Source organism: Rhinoderma darwinii, chromosome 11 (genome assembly GCF_050947455.1).
Source record: "Rhinoderma darwinii isolate aRhiDar2 chromosome 11, aRhiDar2.hap1, whole genome shotgun sequence".
NCBI lineage: Eukaryota > Metazoa > Chordata > Amphibia > Anura > Rhinodermatidae > Rhinoderma > Rhinoderma darwinii.
Window position 1 is genome coordinate 35,258,403 of NC_134697.1, and position 25,103 is coordinate 35,283,505.

Below are 25,103 nucleotides of genomic sequence, written 5' to 3' on the forward strand. Positions count from 1 at the left end.
CAGTAAAAACCACTGGAAATCCGCAGGTGCGCATAAAGTATGCTGCAATCAATGCTTCACACTAGATCCACAGATGAAACTGTTGCGGAAAAAAAAAGGTGCAGATTTCTGTGACTAATTTACCTGCGTCTTTTGAAATTCCGCTGCAGATTTAGCATTGCGGAGAATCTGCAGCATATCCTGCCTGTGGGAACATCCACAAAGGGGTTAACAGGAGCATCTTACAAATTATAATAGTGTTTAAATGGGTTTTCAAAATTGATGTCCTATCCTAAAGATGTCTGGACAGTGAGGGTGCAATCCCTGGCGTTCTCTCCCTTGTTGTTTACACCGACTCATCGGATCGTCCACACAAGAGGTTGTGCCATGTACAGCAGCTCAGTCTCATACACTTAAATGGGCATTGATGGAAGTCCCAAAAATCAGATATTCATGGCGTATCCCTTTAATAAAGTGAAGATTTCCATGAATTATTATGGAGTACAACTGTCATGTATAGGGTTGCACTTGATCACCATTGAACACCTCATTGTAGTCTATGGGTCGCGACATTGCTTGATGCAGACCCTTCAAGTGAACCGATCCCTAATACGGTAATAACACATTCCTATGCATATCACAGTATATTCACATGGCACTTCATTGCTTCTGGGGGGGGACGGGGGACATGGCATGATATACAGTACACAATACTGAAACAAATTAACTGAAAAACATTGTGCAATGTGGTTACGTTTTGCGGTCCATAATGCACGTAAAGCTTTAGGCTTGTACACACACAATGGAATAGCTGCAGAAAATTTCTGCAGCAATTCCGTTGAAAGTTGCAGACTTTCCGCTGCGGCAAAAATGCACCATTTCCTGCGGTTTTTTTTACGGCAGAAAATGGTGAGTAAATGGCTGCGTTTTTCACAATGCTGGGGATGGTGACATCTCCTCTGAAAAACGCAGCAATTTTGGCCACTTTCCACAGCAGTAATTGCCATGCTGCGGTCTGAAAAATATGCACCGCAGGTAAATTTCGGCTCAGAATTTTTACGTAGTGTGTGGATGAGATTTGTTAAATCTCACCCCCTTTGCTGTTACTGTATTCTGCTGCGTATTTTCCGGACGGAAAAAACGCAGCAATTCCACTACGAGTGGACAAGCCCTTGGATTTAATGAATTGAAAAGATTGCAGGGGTTAACTTTAAATTGCCAGTCAGCGGAAACTCTCTGCATTGGCATTCACAGTCAGTGGCACAAAACTGAGAAGCCATGGTAACGCGCCAGGGCGACCAAACTTAGTCTCAGATGGTGCTAAAGAGGTAATTTGTAGCTGGGTATTTACAGGGACCTCTGTGGGTGGCACAATGGCATTTATGGAGCCGAATGTGGCTGGCAATGTTATTGGGCATTTGTGGCTGATTATAAATAAATAATCAAGCCCATAGCACAGAAAGAGTCCAATTGAGGATCTGGAATAAAGCATTTGTACCCGCCGTGCCGCTCACACCAGTCTGCAGAGCAGGGGCCGTCCTGCCAGTCAGTGAGAAGCGTTCTGTACATACAATGCAACAGCTGAGAGGACCGTGCGTCCATAGCGACCAGCTGTGCCACCGTGGCAGCCATGTATGCTCCGTGCACCGCGTCATGCCCGCAGCCTCCTCATAGCGCTCCACAGCGCCCCCTCCAGCACGCACTAGGCCGCAACAACCCGGCGCCCGGCTATCGATTCCATCGGGGCTCTGTTCTCGCTATGAAAAGGAGGAAATGAGAAAACATCCGGCGGTCGAGGAGCTGCAGCGTCCAGGGGAGAAGTAAGTGGCATCTGCTGTATTACCCAGCGTTTATCCGGGCACAGCCTGGTACCTGTAGTGCCCATTCCCCTAGCTGTCCCTCCCGGCAGCCACGTTTGTATTTACACGTAATCACCATGTCATTTCCTTCTTTTTATTTTAGTAGGATTTATGCAGAAGCTTCTATCTATCTATCTATCTATCTATCTATCTATCTATCTATCTATCTATCTATCTCATGTCCTTCTATCTATCTATCTATCTATCTATCTATCTATCTATCTATCTATCTATCTATCTATCTATCTATATCATATCCTACTATCTATCTATCTATCTATCTATCTATCTATCTATCTATCTATCTATCATCTATCTATCTATCTATCTATCTATCTATCTATCTATCATCTATCTATCTATCTATCTATCTATCTATCTATCTATCTATTTATCTATCTATCTATCTATCTATCTCATGTCCTTCTATCTATCTATCTATCTATCTATCTATCTATATCATATCCTACTATCTATCTATCTATCTATCTATCTATCTATCTATCTATCTATCTATCTATCTATCTATATCATGTCCTACTATCTATCTATCTATCTATCTATATCATGTCCTACTATCTATCTATCTATCTATCTATCTATCCTATATTATCTATCTAAAATGAAATATTCTATAAAAATAGTTTTTGATGTAATAAAAGTGATCAAACATAAAACAAATATACATGTTTGGCTATTCCACAGAGAACATTTTTATACTAGGTGTGTATATATATATATATATATATATATATATATATATATAATATTATTATTTTTTTATTTATTTTAATTACATGGTAAATGTTGTAAAAATACCCCTGAAAAATAATGTAAATAGTGTAATGTATATGTCCTGTGAAAGCCTCACAAAGCTACAATAACTGAAAAATACAAACGTTATGCCCAACAAAATGTGATAAAGAAAAAATTAAAAGAATTGCTGCGTCCTTAAAGGGGTAGTCCAACCCTATGAAATTTTTTACAAACTGCGTATAATGGTGTAAAATAATATTGCCTCTCCTGTGCCGACGCTTCCCTGGTCACCACCGGGTCTCTGTTCACTCAGCACCAAAGATGATGTGACATGACGTGACCGCTGCAGCCAATCACTGACTGTAGCGATGACATATCAAGCCCGCTGAGGTCTCTGCTGCAACCGGCGATCTCTGAGGCTCAGATGGACTAACATCCAACCTGTTTGACCATTTTTTTCTTCAAAGGGAGAGGCTCCGAGCCAGATTTAGAGACCTATGTAATCTTCTTCTTTAAAACATCTCACACGGTTGGTATGGGCTCTAGGCAGGGTAATAAACGATCCCATGTGACAATACTCAAAACTTTACTAGATAATCTCATCATAGGCTATTGTCAGCTCGACTTTCATCTGTGTATAGTGTCATTCATCAGCTGCATAGACGATCAGCATCAGCTACATAGACGATCAGCGCCTCTCCACAAATGCCGACGTGTAATTAAAGAGTCACCACGTCCGTCATTACTGAGCGGTCATCAGCGTCACCTAAATCTGTGAACACGTTCTATAATCCGACCGATTCAACCTATTAGAAGTTTTCCTTTTCGGTTTTTGAACAGGTGAAGCACATGATTTAAATGTGTTTGGTTTGGTCAACACGCTGCCAACTTGCAAGTTGGCATGGTTTTGAAATGCTGCTAAAAGCAGTTTAAAGGGTTTTTCTGAGATTGGAAAAAATGGCCAAGGGAAGAAATGCCATAAAACAGCAAAAGAACCATCACTCACCTGATAAATCCCCTGCCGTTCTAGCGGTCTGTGTCGTACATCACTGAGGTCAGTGATTGGCTGCAGCGATCACGTGGGTATACAGACACGTCATTGCTGCAGTACAGTAAATAAAGACTGGCGATGACCCCCTGAGCAGCAGTGTTGGAATGACAGGGGATTTATCAGGTGAGTAATGGGTCATTTATTATTTAACGGCACCCCCATCCTTGGCCAAATTTTCTTTTACCATGTCCAATAACCACTAAAAACTCTGCACCGTAAATGTGCGGCACTCCCAGCTGTTAAGGGGTTTTTATACTGGACAATTATCGGGCAGATAAGCGTTCATATAACGCTCGTTCCCGATAATTGCCCTGTGTAAACAAGGCAGCGATCAGCGGATGAATGAGCAAACTCTCGATCATCTGCTGGTCGTATTGTTTTAAAAAAGTTAAAGTGTAGCTAAACGTTCGACAAACTTCTGACATGTCATAGTGACATGTCAGAAGTTTGGATAGGTGGGGGTCCGAGCACTGAGACCCCCACCAATCGCTAGAACGAAGCAGCTGCTTCGTTCTAACGATTGGTGGGGGTCTCAGTGCTCAGACCCCCACCAATCTAAACTTCTGACATGTCACTATGACATGTCAGAGGTTTGTCAAACGTTTAGCTACACTTTAAATACTATCATTGTCGACGGCACATCTCCCTGTGTAAACAGGGAGACGCGCTGCCAACATGATAATAATGGATGGGGACGAGCAATCGGAATAACGACCGCTCGTCCCCATCCATAGCTCCGTGTGACAAGAGCAAACGAGCGCTGATCAATGATGTCTCGTTGATCGGCGCTCGCTGCATCGGCCGATAATCGGCCTGTGTAAAAGGGCCTTTACTTAACACATTGTACAACTTATTTATTAGAGATCTCCGCAGTGCCAGTGGGCACCAGTGGTATCTCAGTAGCTGTAGGTATGAGGTTTCTGACCTTAAGGGTATGTTCACACGCTAGCTGTGATTTACGGCTGAAATGACAGCCTGTTTTCAGAAGAAAACAGCTGCGTCGTTTCAGCCGTAAATGCTCCTCCTCGCTGTGACGCTCGTATATCTTCAGCTGCTCTTCATTGAGTTCAATGAAGAACGGCTCAAATTACGTGGCAAAGAAGTGCCCTGCATATAAGTGTCCTGCACTTCTTTGCCGAGGCAGTCAATTTACGCGTCGTCGTTTGACAGCTGTCAAACGACGACGCGTAAATTACAGGTCGTCTGCACAATACGCCGGCAAACCCATTCAAATGAATGGGCAGATGTTTGCCGACGTATTGTAGCCCAATTTTCAGACGTAAAACGAGGTATAATACACCTCGTTTACGTCTGAAAATAGGTCGTGTGAACCAAGCCTAATAGTGAACTAACCTGTGGGTGGGGCAGTGCAACAAGAGGTGCTTTCAACCTCTTAGATAAGATATAGCGTATAAGGAAATAAGCACTAGTTCAGACAGTCATGTCAAAAAGTAGAAAATTGTGTTTTATATTTTTTCAATGTCGATTGACAGAAAACAAATGCAATAAAATTGGCAAAAGTGAATAAAACATTTCACCCATCTGAAGTTTAGAGTCCTGGAAATGTTCTGGTTAGAATTCCATCATAGTCTTCTCAGTTAGATCCAGGACTTTCACCGATAGCAGAGTCACCACGCGTGGAGGATTGGCGTCTGACAACACCTGTGCAACGTTTCGGGGGACCGCCCCCTTTCTCAAGCATGCCTGTCAGACGTTCCATGCTCGTTTTTGCAAAATGTTATATATTATACTGATTACACATACCTTAGTCGATCACTATTTAAACGAGCACGGAACGTCTGACAGGTATGCTTGAGAGGGGGCGGTCCCCCGAAACGTTGCACAGGTGTTGTCAGACGCCAATCCTCCACGCGTGGTGACTCTGCTATCGGTGAAAGTCCTGGATCTAACTGAGAAGACTATGATGGAATTCTCACCAGAACATTTCCAGGACTCTAAACTTCAGATGGGTGAAATGTTTTATTCACTTTTGCCAATTTTATTGCATTTGTTTTCTGTCAATCGACATTGAAAAAATATAAAACACAATTTTCTACTTTTTGACATGACTGTCTGAACTAGTGCTTATTTCCTTATACGCTATATCTCAGTAGCTGCACCCATCCCTCAATCAGCACTAAATTCCATACTCGCTCACCCCCCGCAGTACATTATTGCGGGTAAATATGCCCTCATGTTCTTCTGAAATCCGTGCTTGTTCGGGCTGGAGAATCCCCCTCGCAGGTGTATATTTCTAAAAGCTGAAAGTTTAGATATTTGTAGTTTCTCTCTATAAAGTAACATTGTTCTCCCTGTTATCAAAGTAGCAGCGATTGCTGGAATTTTCACAGAAATGCAAAAAAGAAATACAATTGTAACCAGTAGCAAATCTATCCCTATGTGGTGATGTATACTCCTTATCATCTCCGCCTTCATAGACCAGGAAATGATGATCCTTCCCACACGCCGTCCTCCTCATCCTCCTCATCCTCCCAGCTAAATTCTACACGTACACATTTTTTACATCAGGCGGTGATTTCGCTTTAAACAAAAAATGTTAATAATCGTTAAAAAAAAAAGTTCTTGTTGAACAGGTTTCTACACGATAGTGAGTTATTCCAGGTGACGTGCGCTGCTCACAAGTACTTCGTATACATGTAGGGATTAGAGGTACGTAATAATTGTATGGGGAGAACAATGACCGTTGTCCTGGGGTTCGATATTGGTGAACGATACTATTATTAGTAATACTCTTTGGCTTTGTTTTGCAGGACAGATGATGTGGTTATTTTGTGGTATTGATGACCCGACATAGGATGTGCCATTCCTGAATAATCTAACATGGGTTTGAGAATGGCCACAGGTTTCTTCCACCTCTCCACAGCCGTTCTGTATGGCTCGTTGTCGTTTTTCCTCTCCGTCCTGCACAATGTTTTTCTTCTGTACTACGTGGACACGTTTGTTTCAGTTTACAAGATCGACAAGCTGTCCTTCTGGATTGGAGAGGTTAGTTACCAAGCTGATGGGTATATATGTAAATGTATATTGCTCAGTATTCACATTATGCAGCTGTATGTTACTGTTTCAAAGTTGTCAGATCTGGAATAGATATTAATAAAATGAGCTGTAGTTTTGTGTTGCTGTGTATTGTGTAATGACGTTGTCGTGGGGCTTTTCTGCTGACGTTGTCGTGGGGCAGTGGGGGTGACGTCGTCGTGGGGCAGCGCGGCTGACGTCGTCGTGGGGCAGCGCGGGTGACGTCGTCGTGGGGCAGCGCTGCTGACGTTGTCGTTGGGCAGCGCGCCTGACGTCGTGGGGCAGCGCGGCTGACGTTGTCGTGGGGCAGCGCGGCTGACGTCGTGGGGCAGCGCGGCCGACGTGGTCGCGTGGCAGCGCGGCTGACGTGGTCGGGGGGCAGCGCGGCTGGCGTGGTCGTGTGGCAGCTCGGCTGACGTGGTCGCGGGGCAGCGCGGCTGACGTGGTCGCTGGGCAGTGCGGCTGACGTTGTCGTGGGGCAGCGCTGCTGACGTTGTCGTTGGGCAGCGCGCCTGACGTCGTGGGGCAGCGCGGCTGACGTTGTCGTGGGGCAGCGCGGCTGACGTCGTGGGGCAGCGCGGCCGACGTGGTCGCGTGGCAGCGCGGCTGACGTGGTCGGGGGGCAGCGCGGCTGGCGTGGTCGTGTGGCAGCTCGGCTGACGTGGTCGCGGGGCAGCGCGGCTGACGTGGTCGCTGGGCAGTGCGGCTGACGTTGTCGTGGGGCAGCGCGGCTGACGTATGGGGAAGCAGTGCAACCGACATTGTCCGGGAGAGGTGGGGTGTGACCGAAGTCTGGGGGCAGTGCAGCTGATGTTAGTGGGGTAGTGTGGTTGGTATTGTTAGGCTAGATTCACACGAACGTGTCCCTTTTGTGTCAACAATAAACTCTGTTTTTCCTACGTTGCAGCTCTGTGTGCCATCAGTTTTTGTTCCGTGTGGCATCAGTTTTTCATTTCAGTTTTGGTGCACATTTTTTATTTTTTTTTTCTCTGCATTTCTTTAGCAACTGGTGCATGAATCACGGACAGCAGACGGAAGACGTCCCTGTGCTATCCGTGATTTTCATGCACCCATTGACTTCAATGGGTGCGTGATCCGCAAAAACGGACTAGAATAGGACATGCAGTGAGTTTCACGCAGCGGTAACACGCTGAGTGAAAAATCCCTGGTGTCTGAATAGCCCCATAAATTGGATAGGCCCGTGTGCTGTCCTTTGTTTTATACAACGTTCATCTGATTGAGGCCAGGGGAGCAGTGTGGTTGATGTTTGAGAGAACTGTGGCTGGCATTCTCAGAGGGGTTAATGCAGTTTTGACTATTTGGTTGTACTAAAGCTGACATTGAGAGGGGGGCCCGGGGGCTAACATTGTCATATTGCAGAAGGATCCATGGCATTCAGTTAAGGGTGGGTGCTTAGGTAGGCTCCCAACCCCATAAATACACAGTCGCTGGCATTTCAGGCACTGGAATGGATGGAAGCTGATGCTTGTTAATATTTCTGAATTCTGTGGAAAAGAAAGAGGTCTGTTGAGTAATATTTTCCTGTTTGTTTTTATAAACCCATCCAAATAGAGCAATAGGATTTTTTATTTTTTTACCTTTTGACGCTCATGTGTTTCCTGTTAATGACTTGCATTTCCCACTTCACTTCTATAGCAGACGACTGTAGTTGTGTCTTATGGACCCAGAGAACAATGTGCTGTGTTCCTAACACTGAAATACTGTGACTCTGTGATTTATCTATTGCATCTCTGTGATGTATACTTAGCACATGCCTTTCATACCCAAATGGCAACACCTGGTTACCCTGACACTCGCTCTAAATACATCAAAGACCATCAATGTCTAGGGGGCGAATAGCAGAATGTGTGGAAAGGTTTTCCTCTCAATAGACTTGAAGGGATAGGTTCACCATATACAGCAATATGAATAATAACAATTTACACTCCACACTGATGCTTTGAGAGTCAGTCTGCAGACTACAGACCACTGTTTGTAGCAGCCCGTATTCTCTCTATGGAGCCATCAGACATACGGGGCGGCCAAACAACTTCAAAAATTACTACAAGTGTTTTATTCTATATCCGCCACTTCCAAATCCTACTCTAGACTTGGCCAAGCTGATCGCTGTCTTGGAATACTTTGTTGCTATATAGGTTATAGTTTCGAAGTTGGGAGTTTCCAAACATGTGACAAAATGCGGAACTAAACAATTGTGTCTTCAAACATTTATATATAATAGTGTCATGTCACTCTGTCATTTCTTACATAAAAACTTGTTGTTCTTTTGTAAGTGAAACGGAGAAATGTAAAAAAACAGCAGCTTCTGGTGAAACTGTTCTACAAGAAGATCACGGTCAGTTGTTGAAAATCTTTCAGGAAACGGCAAAATCTTATGATATTAAAAGCAGCTAAAAATAGCCGACCAACAGAACGTACCGGCCTCCGCTCCCCCTTCTTCACTTCCGCTGTGCTGTGTACTCCCACCGTCCATGGTGCTGCACCCTTTACACAGATGATAGATCATTTTTGTAAACTGGGCTAAAGTAACTACATTTATTCAGTGCTCTGACTTCCCCCTGCTTGTCTACATTTACAAGGCTGTCTATAGATGTTTTCCACATATCCTGTCTATACAGAACAGCTTGTATGGATGACCCAGCAGGGAGCACATGTCAACACCCTCCATGCAGCCGAAGTTCCCAAAATCCAGGGTTCAGGGATCATGTCTATCATGAATATTAGTAACATAAAAGCAATATATAAATATTATAATGTATGATCCTATAATGGCCAGTGTCCTGAATAAATAAAAAAAAAACACGCTAGTAGCCAACCGATCTCTGTGGGTCCGGCTGCTGAAACGCCTGGCAATTTGCTGTGGTCAGAGGACAGCCACACATTGAAATGGGGCCAATGTAAGACATGGCTGTGATAAATCCGCCAGAGCCGGTTTTGCTCTTTTTCAATGTCTCTCTGCTCTGTCTAATAGAGAGTGGTCTGGAGTGCGGACTCCTTTTTATGACATCCATAAGCTCTAATAGGCCTGGCTGTACCGTTAAGACAAATCCTTCAAGTTGGAGCACCACATGTTCTCACTTGTTTTAGCCGGATTTACAAAAGAAAAAAGTTTGGAGCACGTTTAACCTTGCTTTGTAGTTTTTGTTACACTACAGCAGATTAAATATAAGATTACACTACTTTTTTTTTTTAATATAGACCGTCTTCTTGATCTGGAACAGCCTGAACGACCCTTTATTTGGATGGCTTAGTGACCGGATCTTCCTGAACACAAAACAGTAAGTCTGACTGATTACCTAATAATATGCATGCCGATTCAAAAGTCTCCATAGTATCCAATATATATAAGTCACGGGGAAAAGTAATTTCTCATGATATCAACGTTAGACTGCCATTTACAAAGCAATATAAACAAGTGCTGGTTAGACTGTGGAAAACCTGTAACCTGTGCTGGGGAAAGCTGTAAGGCCTCATGCACACGACCGTAAAAACACACGTAATTACGACCCGCAATAACGGGCTCATAGACTTTTGTTAGCCTTCTCGTTTTCTCACGAGAAGGTGCCCGTGCCGTTAAAAAAATAGAACATGTTCTATTTTACGGGCCGTGCTGCTATACTTTATAATGACAGCACGGCTCGCAAAAGCGGCCGGCTGCCCGCGGCCGGCCGTGCCCGCCCGTGCTCGTAATTACGAGTCGTAATTACGAGCACGGTCGTGTGCATGAAGCCTCAGGAATATTATTTCCCCGTAGCTTCTTTACTTTAGCTTCTTTATGCTTCTAACATTGGCCATACATATTAGACTATAGTTAGCTGAACCCACTAATTTTGGCCTAATCGAGTATAAGGGTAGCCGGATTTTCTTCCAATATCTACCATTGAGGGATAGCAGGATCGGGCATGTTAAAATGGCCACTAACATCGACCGAACCCGCCAATTTTGGCAGGACTGACTGACTGTCTAATGTGTATTAAACGTTCAGCCAACATTCGCTCAGCAGATGTCAGGAGGGAAAAAAAGGGATCGGGCATTTTGAACTTTAACTTGCCCGATCCTTTGTTCTCAAGGGAGATAAGCCGCCACCAGAGGTGTCTGCCAGCAGCTTATTTCGCTCTGCCCATTGAGAACACATACACGCTCCGCCAAGCTGTCTTGCTGACCGCTATTGAAGGTGTTTTGTCCACCTTTAGATTTTAAAGTGCCCGATCCTTTGCTCCCCAAGAAAATAAGACGCTGCTATTGCTATCTGGCAGTGGCTGTTTCTCCTCTCCCTATTGCTATAAACATTCGTGCTCTGCTGATCCGAGCGTTCTTTTGTATGGGGATCAGGATAAATAGCTGTCTGCTGACAGTTATCTAATGTGTTTGGCTATACAACTAATGTAAGGATATGATGGAATTGCATATCATTTAGTTCACTTATCTATGAAATTGTGTATCTATATACTGGAGTCAATCTTTTGCATACAGGCACAGTATATAGAAGATTTCCACAAGCCGTCAATGAGGCGACTGATAAGTAATTTCTTGTTTTCCAGCTCCAGTGTCGATATCTCAACGCCTGACGTGGTGCTGAAGAGGCTTGGTGCATTGAGCAGAAATGGACCACTGTTTGCACTTTCTTTCCTGGCATTCTGGGTGTCATGGGCTCATCCAGGTTTACAGTTCCTCATCTGTCTCTGTCTGTATGACAGCTTCCTCACCATGGTAGACTTGAACCATAATGCCTTGCTGGCAGACCTTGCGGTGTCGGCAGAGGAGAGGACGAGATTGAACTTTCACTGCTCATTATTCAGTGCTATCGGCTCCCTCTCGGTTTTTGCGTCGTACACAGTTTGGAATAGAGAAGACTTTTTCTCTTTTCGAATATTCTGTGTGATCCTCGCAGCTGTGTCTGCACTTGGGTTCACAGTTTCCACATGGCTGCTCAGGAAACGCTTCCAAACAGGAGGAAAAGCCGCTGAGAGACAGGATTGCTTATTAAAAGAGTAAGTGAAACACTGTCATATAGTAAACTGTGCTTGCCTGTGTCCATGATATAGGCAAGGAAGGATATTAAAAGGGGTATTCTCATGTGATAATGTTGTGGCATTTGTATCGCTAGCCCTTCTGGCTAGTCGCTGTGCAGGAAACTGCAACATAGCCCCATTCAAGTCAATAGGGTTGTGTTGCCGTTCCCGGCATAGGAGGTGTCCAAAAGCTTCGCTCTGAAGGAGCTGCACTGCATCAATTGACTAGCACCGCGGCCCCATTATTCCAGGGATCAGTAAGGTTCCCGGCAGTCGGACTCCAATGATCAGTAAGTGAACGCATATCCTAGCGATGCTGTGTAAACCCTTTTAAAGGAACACTCCGGTGATTTATTTTATTTTATTGTGGCCCCCGTTTGGAAAGTATACCTGGTAATCAGAAGGGCAGTTCATCCCCATACCGAGCGATTTGCTGCCGAACCATCTCATCTGTTCCCGGTCACCATTATGTCACGTGACCGCAATGTGACTGACCGATTACTACAGTGTCTGCTCCACACAGCAGACACCTAGGAATTAGGCAGCTTCATTGTGGTCACGTGACATAACGGCGGCTGGGATCGGACAAGATAGTTCGGCATCAAAGCGCCTGGTATGAGGATGACCTGCCCTACCTTTTACCGGGTGTACTTTCCAAACAGGGACCCCTCAATAAAAAACAAAAAACTGGAGTGTGAATTTAAGGAGCATTAATAGCACAGAAGCGGTCACCTGACTTTTTTAAATGGCAGTTGTGCCTAGCTATGTAGAGATACTTCTCCTGTTGCCTCATCGCTCTATAACTAGATTAAAGTCATTTTTCCCATCAGAAAGAAGTGATGGCTTGGCTCTAGGAGATGCCATTACTCCCTGATCAGTAGGCCTCCAACTACCAGGATCACTACCGATCCCCAGAACAAAGGGGCTGCAGCGCTAAGAAACTTGGGGTGTGAGAAGTGGAAGAATGGTCGGTACAATTTCCAACCAAACCTCACACGTCCGTGTTGATTTAATCATCATCTTCCACTGAGGCCTCGTGTTTGATTCCACCCCCGCACCACACCTTCAGGTGTATATGAGGCGCTTCTATAAACCTCTTGAGCGCTCAGCAAAATTGACTTTTTTGTTTTGCGCTTATTATATTTGTATTTAACCTACAGGAGATCACACTTCTTTTCGCTACAGAAACCGCAATGCTTGAGTGAAATTACACAGAGACCTAGGACATTCCTTACACAATGTGCCACACAAAGACCTCGACACCCCTAGTGCGTTCTTATAAGGGTTTCACATGTCCCTTATTTGTTATAAGCTTTTAAGTATAGCATGGAAAGAATGAGGCGGTTTTGAGAAGAGATTAGGATTACAGCAACACACATCTGAAAGGCATGGTGATACTGGGCCAGCCTGTGCTGGAAGAAGTGGTTAATGGATCCCCATAACAACGTATCCTACAAGTTAACGTGTCAGTTTGTTCTTATAAGTGACACGTTAATCATCTCTATTGTACATCCCTCTTGTAAGTGTCATCTTAAGATCTGCTCCTTTAATAATCGTCATGATTTTCTGCTTGGTTAAATATAAATAACTGGTGTTTTGTCTTGCACAACATCCAAGGAATTCCTACACATCTTATAAGGTGTGTCTCTCACTACAAAGTTATCTGTTATCTCAACCAGAAACAAAACGGAAAAAAAGGCAACTCAATTGTTCAAGTTGAACCTGTTGAATAATTTCCCATAAAATCTTAAATCACCAGTAAATAGAAGTCCTTTTCTTTGTCCTGACATGCGGGCCGTAGCCTGTGGACGGTTGTTGGCAGATCCCAGAAATTTTAGCAGGATGCCCCCTCCCCAATGTAATGTCTATAAAGCTAAAAAAGGAGTAAGAGGTTTCCACCGACATAAGGAGCATCAGAGCAGTCTACTGATGGGGTCCGCTGCGTCCGCACTACAGACCGGCTTGGATCAGTCTATAGCCAAAGTCATAGTTCAAAGCAAACTGTTTGGGGGTCAACAATCGGTAATATGATCGTTCAGTCCCCATGATGTTTGCAAATTGTCAGCAGCCCATCCCCTGTTTACTCGGGGAGATGTGCTGCCGACAATGATTACTTTTAAGGCTGTATAATAGATGTAATCAGCCGACAAACTAGTGTTTGCTCCTTGGTCGGCTGATCGCTGCCATGTTTACACGATCCAACGATCGGGAACGAGTGTACTTACAAACTGGCCGTGTAAATGGTTATCCGAGGGGTTATTTTTTCTTACGGTCTAGAAATGAAATGGATAAAACAAAAAAGCAACACTCACCTATCCTTGCCGTCGGCGATCTAGTGGTGTCGCTTCAGCAGCAGTCGTGGTGGCTGTTTTACAAGCAAGTACCATTTAACTGCTGCAGCCAATCAGGGGGCTCAGTGGTGCTCTCTGGTGAAGAATCGGAATTCTGGGATAATGGCAGAAATACAACATATGGCCGCTGAGCTCTCTGATTGGCAACAGTGGTCCCATTCTACGTGCATGTAAACAACCCCCGGGACTGCCGCCAGAGCCGCCTGGATCGCCGGGGGCAAGGATAGGTAAGTATTTCTTTTTCGTTTTATTTATTTCATTTGCAGCCCCTAAAAAAAAATGTCACTTCCCGGATAACCCCTTTAAGGCCAATTTTTATGTTACTGTTTTTCTCTTGCAGCGGGCAGCACTTCCAATAATGTCATGTTAGTGAGTTGAATTTACTAATACATGTTTTTTTTCTCCCTTTTTAATGTGAATGCATACATTACCTATTTGATCTTATAGGCTGATACTTTCTTGATGCCGTCTTTGGCAGCTGAACGCAGTATCTAACATGGATTGTTCTCCCTTAGATTATATGTTGATAAACCCTCGGACTCTAATGAAAAAACCATCACCCTTCTAGATTACATTAAGCAGCTATCAAGACATAGAAATTTTCTGTGGTTTGTCTGCATGAACCTGGTACAGGTAAGATAAAGCATTCTGTGAACTAACCAAGTGGCATGCATTGTCCATCCTCATCATTATTATAAAAGAGTAAATATGACACACCTAGGCGCATAGAGACACCTGGCTTATTGACTTCTCATCTGTCTACATCGTAAATGGTAATAAAACTATAATGTGACCACAGGCAGAGTGATCGGTTTCAACACTTTTGCTGATCATGTACAGACTTATTATCTCTAAGAGTTAATGGCCATGCATACTAGATAAATGCTGGCGACTCAAATCTTGGCCAACACCTAAGGCTGTGTTCACATCACCGTCTGTGTTCCGTTGAGGGGTTCCATCGGAGGTTTCCGGCGGGTTAACCCCTCAGCTGAAAGCAAACAGAAACCTCAGCTTCCATTTCCCTCACCATTGAACTCAATGCTGTCAAAATCCATCATGCCTGATCCTTCTGTCCCCCTGATTGCAGATATCTATGAACAACTGTTTTGCTGGTAAGGGCCTGTTCACATCAGTGTTCGCTTTCCGTTCCGGGGTTCCGTCTGAGGTTTCTGTCGGGTGAACCCTGCAACGGAAAGTGAAACCACAGCTTCCGTTTCAGTCACCATTGCTGTCAATGGTGACGGAAACATCGCTAATAATTTCCGTTCGTCACCATTCCGGCAGGTTTCTGTTTTTTCGACGGAATCAATAGCGCAGTCGACTCCGCTATTGATTCTGTCTTAAAAACGGAAACCTGCCGGAATGGTGACGAACGGAATTCATTAGCGATGTTTCCGTCACCATTGAGGTCAATGTATGGTTCACTTTCCATTGCGGGGTTCACCCGACGGAAACCTCAGACAGAACCCCAGAACGGAAAGCAAACGGTGATGTGAACAGGCCCTAATCCTAGCCGACCAGGGTGAAGTGATCAGCGTTGCAGATGTCATATTCTGCGCACGGCTGCCCGGTGCTGTTGCATTGATGGACAGAGGCTCATTACTGTATAGTGTATCCATAGCACTGTTATCTGGAGCTCTGTGATCCGCTGAATACACATGGTGTTTATTTTTCTCCCCCCCCCCCCTCATGTTCTGCTCGGATGCTCACTTTATGGCAGAATACATTACATTGCTATATAAAGGGACGTGTTGCTAAGCTTCTTCATTGTTTTGCAGGTTTTTCACTGTCATTTCAACAGTAATTTTTTCCCCCTGTTCCTGGAGCATTTGTTATCTGACAGAATCTCCATTTCTACTGGGTCTTTTTTACTTGGTAAGTTTTAACCTGTTCACTTCTCTCATCGACTCTGTTCTTCCTGACATTACAGAAACTGTCCAGACGCACTGATCCCAATAAATGATGCATCTGTGGTGACAAAACAAAGGGATTGGATATTCTTTCAAAATGTGGTCTCCAGAAAATTTGATCCATCATAGTATAATATTAGAGACCTAACGAGACAAAATACGTTGGGGCACTGGAGGAGTTCTTGCCATACAGTGCTGTCTTAAAATGACGGTCCAGTCTTCTTACCACCCACTCCGATAGGGTAGGTTAAGCACTGGTGGGGGCCCAAAAAGAAAAGAATACTCCTCTTTCCACTGTTCCCTCCTCTGGCTACAATATGGAGGAGGAGGGAGGGGGGGGCAGAAGTCGGCAAGTGACTTCACCCGTTGTGACACCCTGCTTTATTTACTTCGATTCTGATGTCTGTTATGAGGCCCCGGATTCTGATGCACTGTCTGACGCCCTGTTCACAGCAGCGCTATTTTGTCAGGCAAAATTACGTAAACTCATTAAAGTCAATGGTTTTCGTTATTCAACTGTCACTTTACGCTGGCCATGCACATTAGATATGTTAATAGATCCCAGGGATCTTGATGGAGGACGTTGACAATCTAATGACTGTGTGGACAGCTATATTGTCCCAAGATGTCTTCCGCTAGGGGAAGCAAGATAGATTAGTCTTTTGTTTTCCTGGGAGATAAGTGGCTTCATAGACGCTTATCTCTCACTCCCCTATTCAAACAACATGCCTGTTCAACCGACCTGAGTTCTTGGAATGATTGATGGCCATTTAAAGAATATTCAGCGATAATTTAATAATGTCTCTTTATGACAGCAAATATATATATATATATATATATATATATATATATATAACATGTAGGGGCCTTATTTTTAAGAGGATCTGTCACAGGCGACATGTCTGCCTCCTGCCAGCTTCCCCTACCAGTACCAGTGTAGATCTATGTGCCCTCACACTTAGGACCCATATACACGAATGTGAATCTTGTCCATGGGCTGTGCGTTGAAACAACACACAGAACACGGCCCCATTGATTTCAATGGGGCCATTCACGCAGCGAGAAGTCAATGGGTGCGTGAAAACCACGGACAGCACACCGATGCACATCCATGTGCTGTCCGTGTTTTATGCCTCAATTGCATTAAAGAAAAAAAATAAGTTCTTACGAGTGAGTGAAAACCGCATGCCACTTGCAAAGCACACTGATGCAAAAACGCAATGCACGCATATAGATTTACGCATGTTTTCACCGCGCGTAAATCTGTCACGCTCGTGGGAATGTAGCCTAACGCTTATTCTTCCCGACACATAAACATGCACGCTTGGCTGAGTACACGTCTATCTAGTCGGCCGGTCCCTTAGTTCTTTGGTGTTACTGTTTTATTTCTGTGTGGAAATTAAATATTGTAAAGTAAAAATGACGTTCTTTTTCCTTCCTCTCGCCAGGTATTTCCTACATTGCTCCACATTTAAACAACATGTACTTCCTCTCTCTGTGTCGGAAATATGGCGTTTACAGCGTTGTACGCTGGATGTTTATTCTGAAGCTGGCTCTCAGTGTCATCATGCTCCTCGCCGGACCAGACCAGATATATCTACTTTGTATATTTATAGCCAGGTTTGTGTGATTAATATAGTTGCTAAGGTTTCACAGAGATACCGATCTATTTATCTCTATCTCTCTATCAACTCATTAACATGCATGTTCGTTTCAACTGAATTTTAATAAGGTTTTGAGATAAGCTTCGGTCAGACACTTGGCTCCTCTTATTTCTGTGGGAAACAATAGAATGGGGTAAAGGCGCTTTTACACCTGCCAATTATCGGACAAATGAGCGTTCACAGAAAGCTCGTTCCCGATAATTGCCCCGTGTAAAGAGGGCAACGATCAGCCAATGAACCAGCAAGCACTCGTTCATCGGCTGATTGCATAGTTTTAAATGCCTAAACTGTTATCGTTGCCAGCAGCACATCCCCCTGTGTAAACAGAGACGTGCTGCGACATGATAGAAATGTATGGGGATCAGAGTAACGCACACTCGTTCCCATACATGGCTTCTTGTGAAAGGATCAAACGAGCGCTGATCAACGAGCTGTCTCGTTGATCGGCGATCGTTTGCACGGCCCACGTCGGGCCTTGTAATATCACCTTAAGGCTAGATTCAGACGGGCGTTCCGCATCCGTTTTTCACGACCGATGTGCATCCGTGCTCTGCGCTGCGGGGCGTGATATCACACATCCCTCCATAGACTAGAGTCTATGGAAGGATGCGTGAAGCGTGAAAAAATAGGACAAGTCCTATTTTCTCACGGACCCTTCACACGGTCCGTTGAAACAACGGCCATGTGAACGGCCACATTTAATTATATAGGTCCGTGTGGCGGCCGTTGTTTCAAAATGTTATTCCTCTAGCCAGGCTGTAATCCCAAACAGCACATGGTGACAGACCCTGCTTGACCTGAGAAATCTTCTCCACTAGACTATTATTATTAGACTTTTTATACTTATTAGCAGTGATATGGGTCACACATTGAAATCACACTTCTAATCTCTACCGACTCCTTTGATTTGCACGTGAAAAACGTGCAAATCACGCAACGCACACGGATGTGGATCCGTGTGCGACGCATGGCTTTCACGCGCCCATTGCCTTTAATGGGCTCGTAGGTGCGTGAAAACGCACTAATATAGGACATGCAGAGTTTCACGCAGTGGATTCCCGCTCAGTGAAAACTCACGCATGTGTGAACGGCCCCATTGAAATCAATGGGTCCGTGTGCAATGCGCGATTTCCATGTGCAGCATACGGACGTTATTCACGCTCGTGTGAATGGGCCCTTAGAAGGAAACTAAGGTTGAAAAGTTCAAAGGGGTTTTCCCATCTTAGATATTTATGACATATCCACAGGATGTGTCATAAATGTCAGATAGGTGCGGGTCCCAGAGGTGAAACCCACATCTATCTCTAGAACTAGGCCCCCTGACCCCGTCCTACCTTATGTCACTGGACTCCAGCGACTGACTGACGAGGTGGCCAGGTTTTCCGTAAACAGCCGAGTGCGCTTTTTCTACACCGTTTCCGCAACTCCCATAGAAGTGAAAGGGAGTTATGGAAACAGCGTAGCTACGCTGTTTCTGGAACTCGGGAGCCAAGGAAACAGGTTTCTGAAAAAGCCAGTCACCTCGTTACTCAGTGGTCGGACGAGGGTCTCTGTTCTAGAGATAGCTGCATCAGTCGGACATTTATGGTATATCCTGTGGAGAAGCCATAAATGTCCAAGATGGGAATAACCCTTTAAGATGGGCGAGGGGTGCGTTGCGGCTGCAGTAGCCTTTACCTCTTGCGTCTCTTTAAAAGTGATGTCGTTTATGACTTACAATGGATTCCATGATGAAGATAAATGACATCAGAGTTGTTTTATCGTAACCTCCACTGGGTTAAGTTACGCATAACGCAGGCTAATAACCGCAGTGCGTCTTCTTCTCTTTGCAGCAACCGTGTTTTCACTGAAGGGACTTGTAAACTGCTGAACCTGGTGGTCACCGACTTGGTGGATGAAGACTTTGTGCTAAACCGCAGAAAACAGGCCGCCTCTGCGTTAATGTTTGGAATGGTTGCCTTGGTAACCAAACCAGGCCAGACCTTGGCTCCGCTTATTGGTACATGGCTGCTGTGTGTCTATACAGGTAAGTGGAGAACCGTACAACGTCATCAGAAGAAACTGTCCTGAAGCATTATTTATATTTTTCTGCGTGTCCACGTAATACATGTATCTGTTTTGTTGTAGGATATGACATCTTTCAGCGAGATCCAATGAATAATATAAATACTGAGCGGCAGATGGATCCGAGTCGTGTAGTAACAGCAACTCTCCGGCAGGGATGTTTTTATCTCTTGGTATTCATCCCGATCACCTGTGCTCTCCTCCAGATTCTTACCTGGTCACATTTTACTCTACGTGGTAATCGCCTCTTAGCTGTGAAATCATATCGGCAGACACAACCTCAAAATGCTCTTCCTCAGGATGTCAAAAATATATGAAGGACAGTACAGGAAATCTCGCAGCGATCATTCTTTTATAATACATCCCTATTGGTATCATAACATGGCACACAGTATGAGAATACAGCACATATCGGACCTAGCTAACCCGCCAGTGATCACGGCATGTAGTGCTGGACTGGTCACTACACCACTAAAGAAAGGGCTGACGTTCTTTAATAACTGACCTTCCAAAGGGAAATATCATGACGAATATCATGACTAGGTGGGCATGCTATGAGAATCAATTACTCTGATGTGCCACAATAATCTTAGTACATGAAAGGAGCCAATTTTATTCCTGCTCCATGCTTTGGACAGCATTTCCATTCCATTCCATTATAGTAGAATAATTTAAAGGGACACTTAACCCTCAAAGGAAAGAAAAACCAGAAAGCCCACACTTAGGCCTTATTTACACGAACATGTTAAACGTCCGTGGGACGGCCATTGAAACAGCGGCCGTCCCACGGACCTATCTAATTCAATGTGGCCGTTCAGACACAGCCGTTGTTTCAACGGACCGTGTGAAAATAGGACATGTCCGTTCTTTTCGCGCATCCCTCCATAGACTCTCAACTATGGGGGATGCGTAATATCGCGTCCCGCAGCGCTGAGCGCGGATGCACCTCTGCAGTTTTTCATGCCCGAGATGCGCAGCGCTCGTGTGAATCCGGCCTTACCTATTTGTCACTCTGCAAAAATTTGTCAGAGACAAAAAAAATTGCATCTCTTCCTGGTCTCTTCCGGTTTTTTTTCTGGGGCCCAACTGAGAGGGCGGAGCTTAGGATATCTGATTTCTATTGCAGACAGCAGTAGAATTGGAAGGGGAGACCAAATAATTGAATCACACATAGAACTGTTTTTGTTTTTTTTCACCCTTTGGGCTTCATATGCGGGCGGAACACCATCAAGGAATAGGGGATATCATTGTTATTTTTCTATTTTAGTGTCCTTTTAAAAAATGGACTGTACCACTAGTAGCAGAGGAGACAACAAATAGCAGCTGTGAAGGAGATACTATGAATGTTTTTAGGGTCTGCTGTGATATTTTTTTACTTGCTGGCAAGTAAGGAATCCGCATGGCTTAAATACCTGTAGTTATATTTGTAATCCACCTGAAATGCAAGCACAGAAGATGCATTATAGTGACAAAACCACTTTAGTTGTGATCTAATTTAATTTGGGTCATGCACCATAAAAATAGCAGGTGCTATAGTTTATCAATGTGATTCTTTTACCGCTGTGCAGTTATGTAAAATGTGAAGGACTCGTTCACATGTACGATTTTACACAGGGTTTTCACTTACTCACGTAACTGTTGTTGTCGCTCCCACGTAAGTGTTTTCTGCAGTGTGTGAGGTAAGGTTGCTTAGCAACTACTTGACTTCCTGTCTGAGTGACCACCATTTGGGTACATAGAACTACATGTGCAGCTATGATTACAGGGTCATGTGATTTGCTATAGAATAGACTGGCTCTCTGTAGAACACAGGCTTGTTGAAGTACCTGCCACTAAGGAAATGGGAAGCTTGAAAATATAGCACAAAAAAAACAATATGAAAAAGGTTATGTTTACAGGGAAGGCAGCTTGGGGAAGAAATTGTATAGTAAATGGTTTTTCGCTTTAAGAAAAGGTATTCTAGAAACATATATGTAACACACACTTTAAAGGATTACAAAACAGGGTATTTTCTTCCAGAAACAGCGCCACTCTTGTCCAAGGGCTGTGCCAGGTATTGCAGCTCATCATTCAGGTGAATAGGACCGAACTGCAATACCAGACACATCCCATGGAAAGGAGTGGCGCTAGTTCTAGACTTAAATGATAACATTCTGGCTTTCCTGCCCACAGCCACCATTAGGTGGAGTTTATTGTATATGGTTTGTACATTGAACTTAGTAATAAACCAGTATGCAAAAAGCTCCAACTACACAGATTTAGAGCTCTTTATTATAAAAAGCTCGGACTGCTATAAAGATATATTATGGGATTAATCAGAACAAGATTTTGGCTTCAAAAAGGACTTGGTGTTAAAAAATAGACATTTTGGAGCAATATAGGATAACGCAAATCCATAATTGACAGTTTTCTTTACTTTTTTAGTCTTAACCTTTTTACCAATTGTGCACTTGACCTTATTTTATCGTGTTGGTTGTATCAGCCTTAAATACAAAGGTATTATTGTGATTAATCTGTCATTTTTTATGAAGACTTATACCCAATGGTAACAGGCTCTTATAGTCAACAGAATTTGTATCAGTCCTATAGATCTTTTATGGTAATAAGGTATAAATTCAGGTAGAAGTTGGTCAAGTTAGCAAAATACCGTTGTATGGCATGGCCGGTATCAATTTCCCCGATGTTCAGATAAGTAGCGAATAATTCCTAGAAATATGCTGTGACCCCAACCCCATTAGACTGTTGGCGAATACCACCAAACTCTAATAACGGCCATATATAATGCAATATTTATTTTTCTTCCCAATTTGACAATGGCGTTGAGAATCACATCATGTTTGAGTAGTGATAGTGTCCCTGGTGCGTAGAAATACTTATCAGATGTTTCAACATCCTTTTACTGGCTCCGAGTGTCCCATACTCTGAAGGACCGACATGTCCCTGCATTACACAGACAGCTCATTAATTTCAGTGGAAACTGTGTAATGCTTAATTTTGCCTGTGGTGGTGCTGCAGGGTAAATAAACAGGCTTCTCAGGTTCCCTCGCAGATTACAACTGATCGCTGAAGAGATTTTCTATAGTCTAATGTTCATTTGAATAATTCAGTTTTACGGTGATTGAAATATTTGTAATAGCCCCAGACCCACATTTAAAGTAGTGATCAGATAAAACTCAAGCACTCCACCGGTTAAATATCCAAAGAAAAGATTTAATTTTTGTATCAGGCAATGTAATCGAGAAATATGTATCGTTTCGGCCACAACCCGGCCTTTGTCAAAACTCTATTGCCGCTGGTCAATAGAAAAAGTTGCCTGAGCACTATAGGAAAAGGTAGCTTGTACCATGGAGAAACGCGTTCCTTATTTAAAGTAAACCCAGAGCAAAACAAGCTTCTATTTGTTTAAGTGTAACAAAACTTTTGACATGTCATAGTGATCAGTGGGGGTCCGAGACGAAGTGGCATCCTGTGCCGCTTAGTTTACGAGCGGTATACAGACTCATACACCCGAGCGCTTCTCAATGTTCTCGTCCCCACTGATCAAAACTTCTGACATGTCACTATGACCCCGTAAAAAGTTTTATAATAGTTTAGTTACATGCTCTATGAGCATTGACAGCACTCAAAAAAGATGACCACACTAAAACATGTATAGATTTAGCGTCAATTTACCGCAGCAGCCAAACGTCAAATTGCAGTGAACAAAACGTGAAAAATCCCACTCTCGCAATACAGGAAACTGCCCAGGTTTCAGGCTATGCTATCGTTTCAACTGCAGCATATCATATCCGCCCGTTTTTTGTCTTTTTTCTTTATTGACTTCAATTAAGAGGACGGCCTTCTTCAGGACGTTGTAGCTGCCATGCTGTGCAGCTTTCTTGTAGGGAGAAGACGGTGCCCAGAGTTTTTCCAAAATTAATATAGACTTTGACCAATGCAAATCGTGGACTGTATGGTAAATTTAGCACTTGTTACAGACGCTTCCAGAACTTTCCAGCCATCCAAATTTGGCAGTATGAATGTATGTACCTCATTTCATCTCAGGACCGCCACCATTGCTGGGGACCAGCTCCGTTACTGCCACGTTCACATGTGAGTCATGATTTGCCATAAAATAAAAGTCTATTTTCTTCAGTGTGGTGTCAATTCGTTCATCGCTCCAGCTATAACTCATCACATGACACTTTTTTGAATAAGATTTTATTTTAGGATTCTTATGTGTTTTGGGCATCACCAGTTGACACCATTTTACTTGTGCACAGTACAGGATCGGGCATTTTTTTTATTACAAAAAGATTGAAATATAAAAATTAACGGAAACACTAGTCGCTGTCCTATGATAACTACTAAGCAGAGCACACGGACCCAGTTTGACATGATGACTTTCGTGGACGGATGTCCAAGCTGTAATTATTCATATATAGAATCCCATACAACTAATAAGACAGGACAGTTGTCATTCTGTATGGGTATACAGTCATGGTCTCGGACATGCCTTAACACACATACAACGATGGGCCTTGCACCAAAGCATTTGGGAGGCCACTGATGCAAGAAGGGGAGTACTGTTGTAAGAACAAAATACCACTTCATTTCCTTTAAATGGTCCACCAATGGTAAACTATGAAGCATACAACAATTACCTAGCCATGGGTGTACCATGTATATTCAATTGCTGGATATTGACTATGAGCAGATCCCTAACTGATAACCAAGTGTTATAACGAATATTATCCTCTTTTTAAAAGCTGTCGTCCAGGATTAGAAAATAGGGTCTGTTATTACTACAGTAACAAAACCACTCCTGCCCATGGACTGTGTCTGGTATTACGACTCGGAAACATACAAGTGAATTGTGCTGAGATGCAATACCAGACACAGCCCCTGGGCAAGAGTGGTGCCATTTGTGGGGGGGGATAAAAATAAAATCAACCTTTTTCTAAACCCAGACAACCCCATAAAAGTTGCAGTCAACAGGGGAACAATTCGTGCTTAGAGCTCATTTTCACGGCTGTACCTCAGGTCTGCATTTCCGTACATGTTTTTTGGAGATTTGATCCCAGCAACAGGAAGGGGGGGGGAAAAAAAAAAAATCTGAAAAGTAAAGGCTTGCACCTTCCTCCTGTTACTATTTATTTATAATTAATAAAAAGAACATAGGGCTGTGATGTGAGCAACACTGTAACATTGAAGTTCTTTGTGGCAACAATAATCGGGGGTCCCAAAGATCATGGATGGCTCTCGGCCAGTCTGGGTGAATACGCTGCATCAAGCTTCGCAACGTATCTGCCCTGAACACCACAGGGAATGGCGTCCGAAAAATTAGACCATGTCACGGTGCGCTTTTTTCCGGCAGAATTTCCACTGCGTAAAGCAGCGACGGAAAAATAAGAAACCTGT

At 43.7% G+C, this 25,103-nt stretch overlaps 2 protein-coding genes across 5 annotated transcripts in view; one reads left to right on the forward strand and one right to left on the reverse strand.

Annotated features, from left to right (window-relative positions):
• The window catches only part of C11H10orf95 (chromosome 11 C10orf95 homolog), a 32,309-nt gene extending 30,616 nt beyond the window's left edge, over positions 1 to 1,693 (reverse strand). For both annotated transcript variants that reach the window (XM_075841066.1, XM_075841065.1), the window contains exon 1: positions 1,478 to 1,693. The gene's annotated coding sequence lies outside the window, so the exon portion shown is untranslated. The remainder of the gene's footprint in view (positions 1 to 1,477) is intronic.
• On the forward strand, positions 1,525 to 23,837 carry SLC68A1 (solute carrier family 68 member 1). Of its 3 annotated transcripts, XM_075841063.1 has the most exons (10): positions 1,525 to 1,799; positions 6,240 to 6,315; positions 6,417 to 6,651; positions 9,901 to 9,980; positions 11,244 to 11,693; positions 14,581 to 14,698; positions 15,844 to 15,940; positions 17,424 to 17,595; positions 19,472 to 19,665; positions 19,767 to 23,837. In XM_075841063.1, the coding sequence occupies exons 3-10, from the start codon at positions 6,487 to 6,489 to the stop codon at positions 20,018 to 20,020; spliced, it is 1,530 nt and encodes a 509-aa protein (XP_075697178.1). In that variant the 5' UTR covers positions 1,525 to 1,799; positions 6,240 to 6,315; positions 6,417 to 6,486; the 3' UTR covers positions 20,021 to 23,837. The 3 variants fall into 3 exon arrangements, with proteins under 3 accessions (XP_075697178.1, XP_075697176.1, XP_075697177.1); XM_075841061.1 differs by lacking the exon at positions 6,240 to 6,315; XM_075841062.1 differs by lacking the exon at positions 1,525 to 1,799 and having other exon boundaries at positions 5,820 to 6,315.
• The last annotated feature ends 1,266 nt before the right edge of the window (positions 23,838 to 25,103 follow it).

Excerpts from the sequence above, each read along its gene's own strand:
- SLC68A1 (XM_075841063.1), top strand. The coding sequence starts at position 6,487 with ATGGGTTTGAGAATGGCCACAGGTTTCTTCCACCTCTCCACAGCCGTT. Across the intron at positions 11,694-14,580 it reads CAGGATTGCTTATTAAAAGA|ATTATATGTTGATAAACCCT; the intron begins GTAAGTGAAACA and ends GTTCTCCCTTAG. Across the intron at positions 17,596-19,471 it reads CTTTGTATATTTATAGCCAG|CAACCGTGTTTTCACTGAAG; the intron begins GTTTGTGTGATT and ends TTCTCTTTGCAG.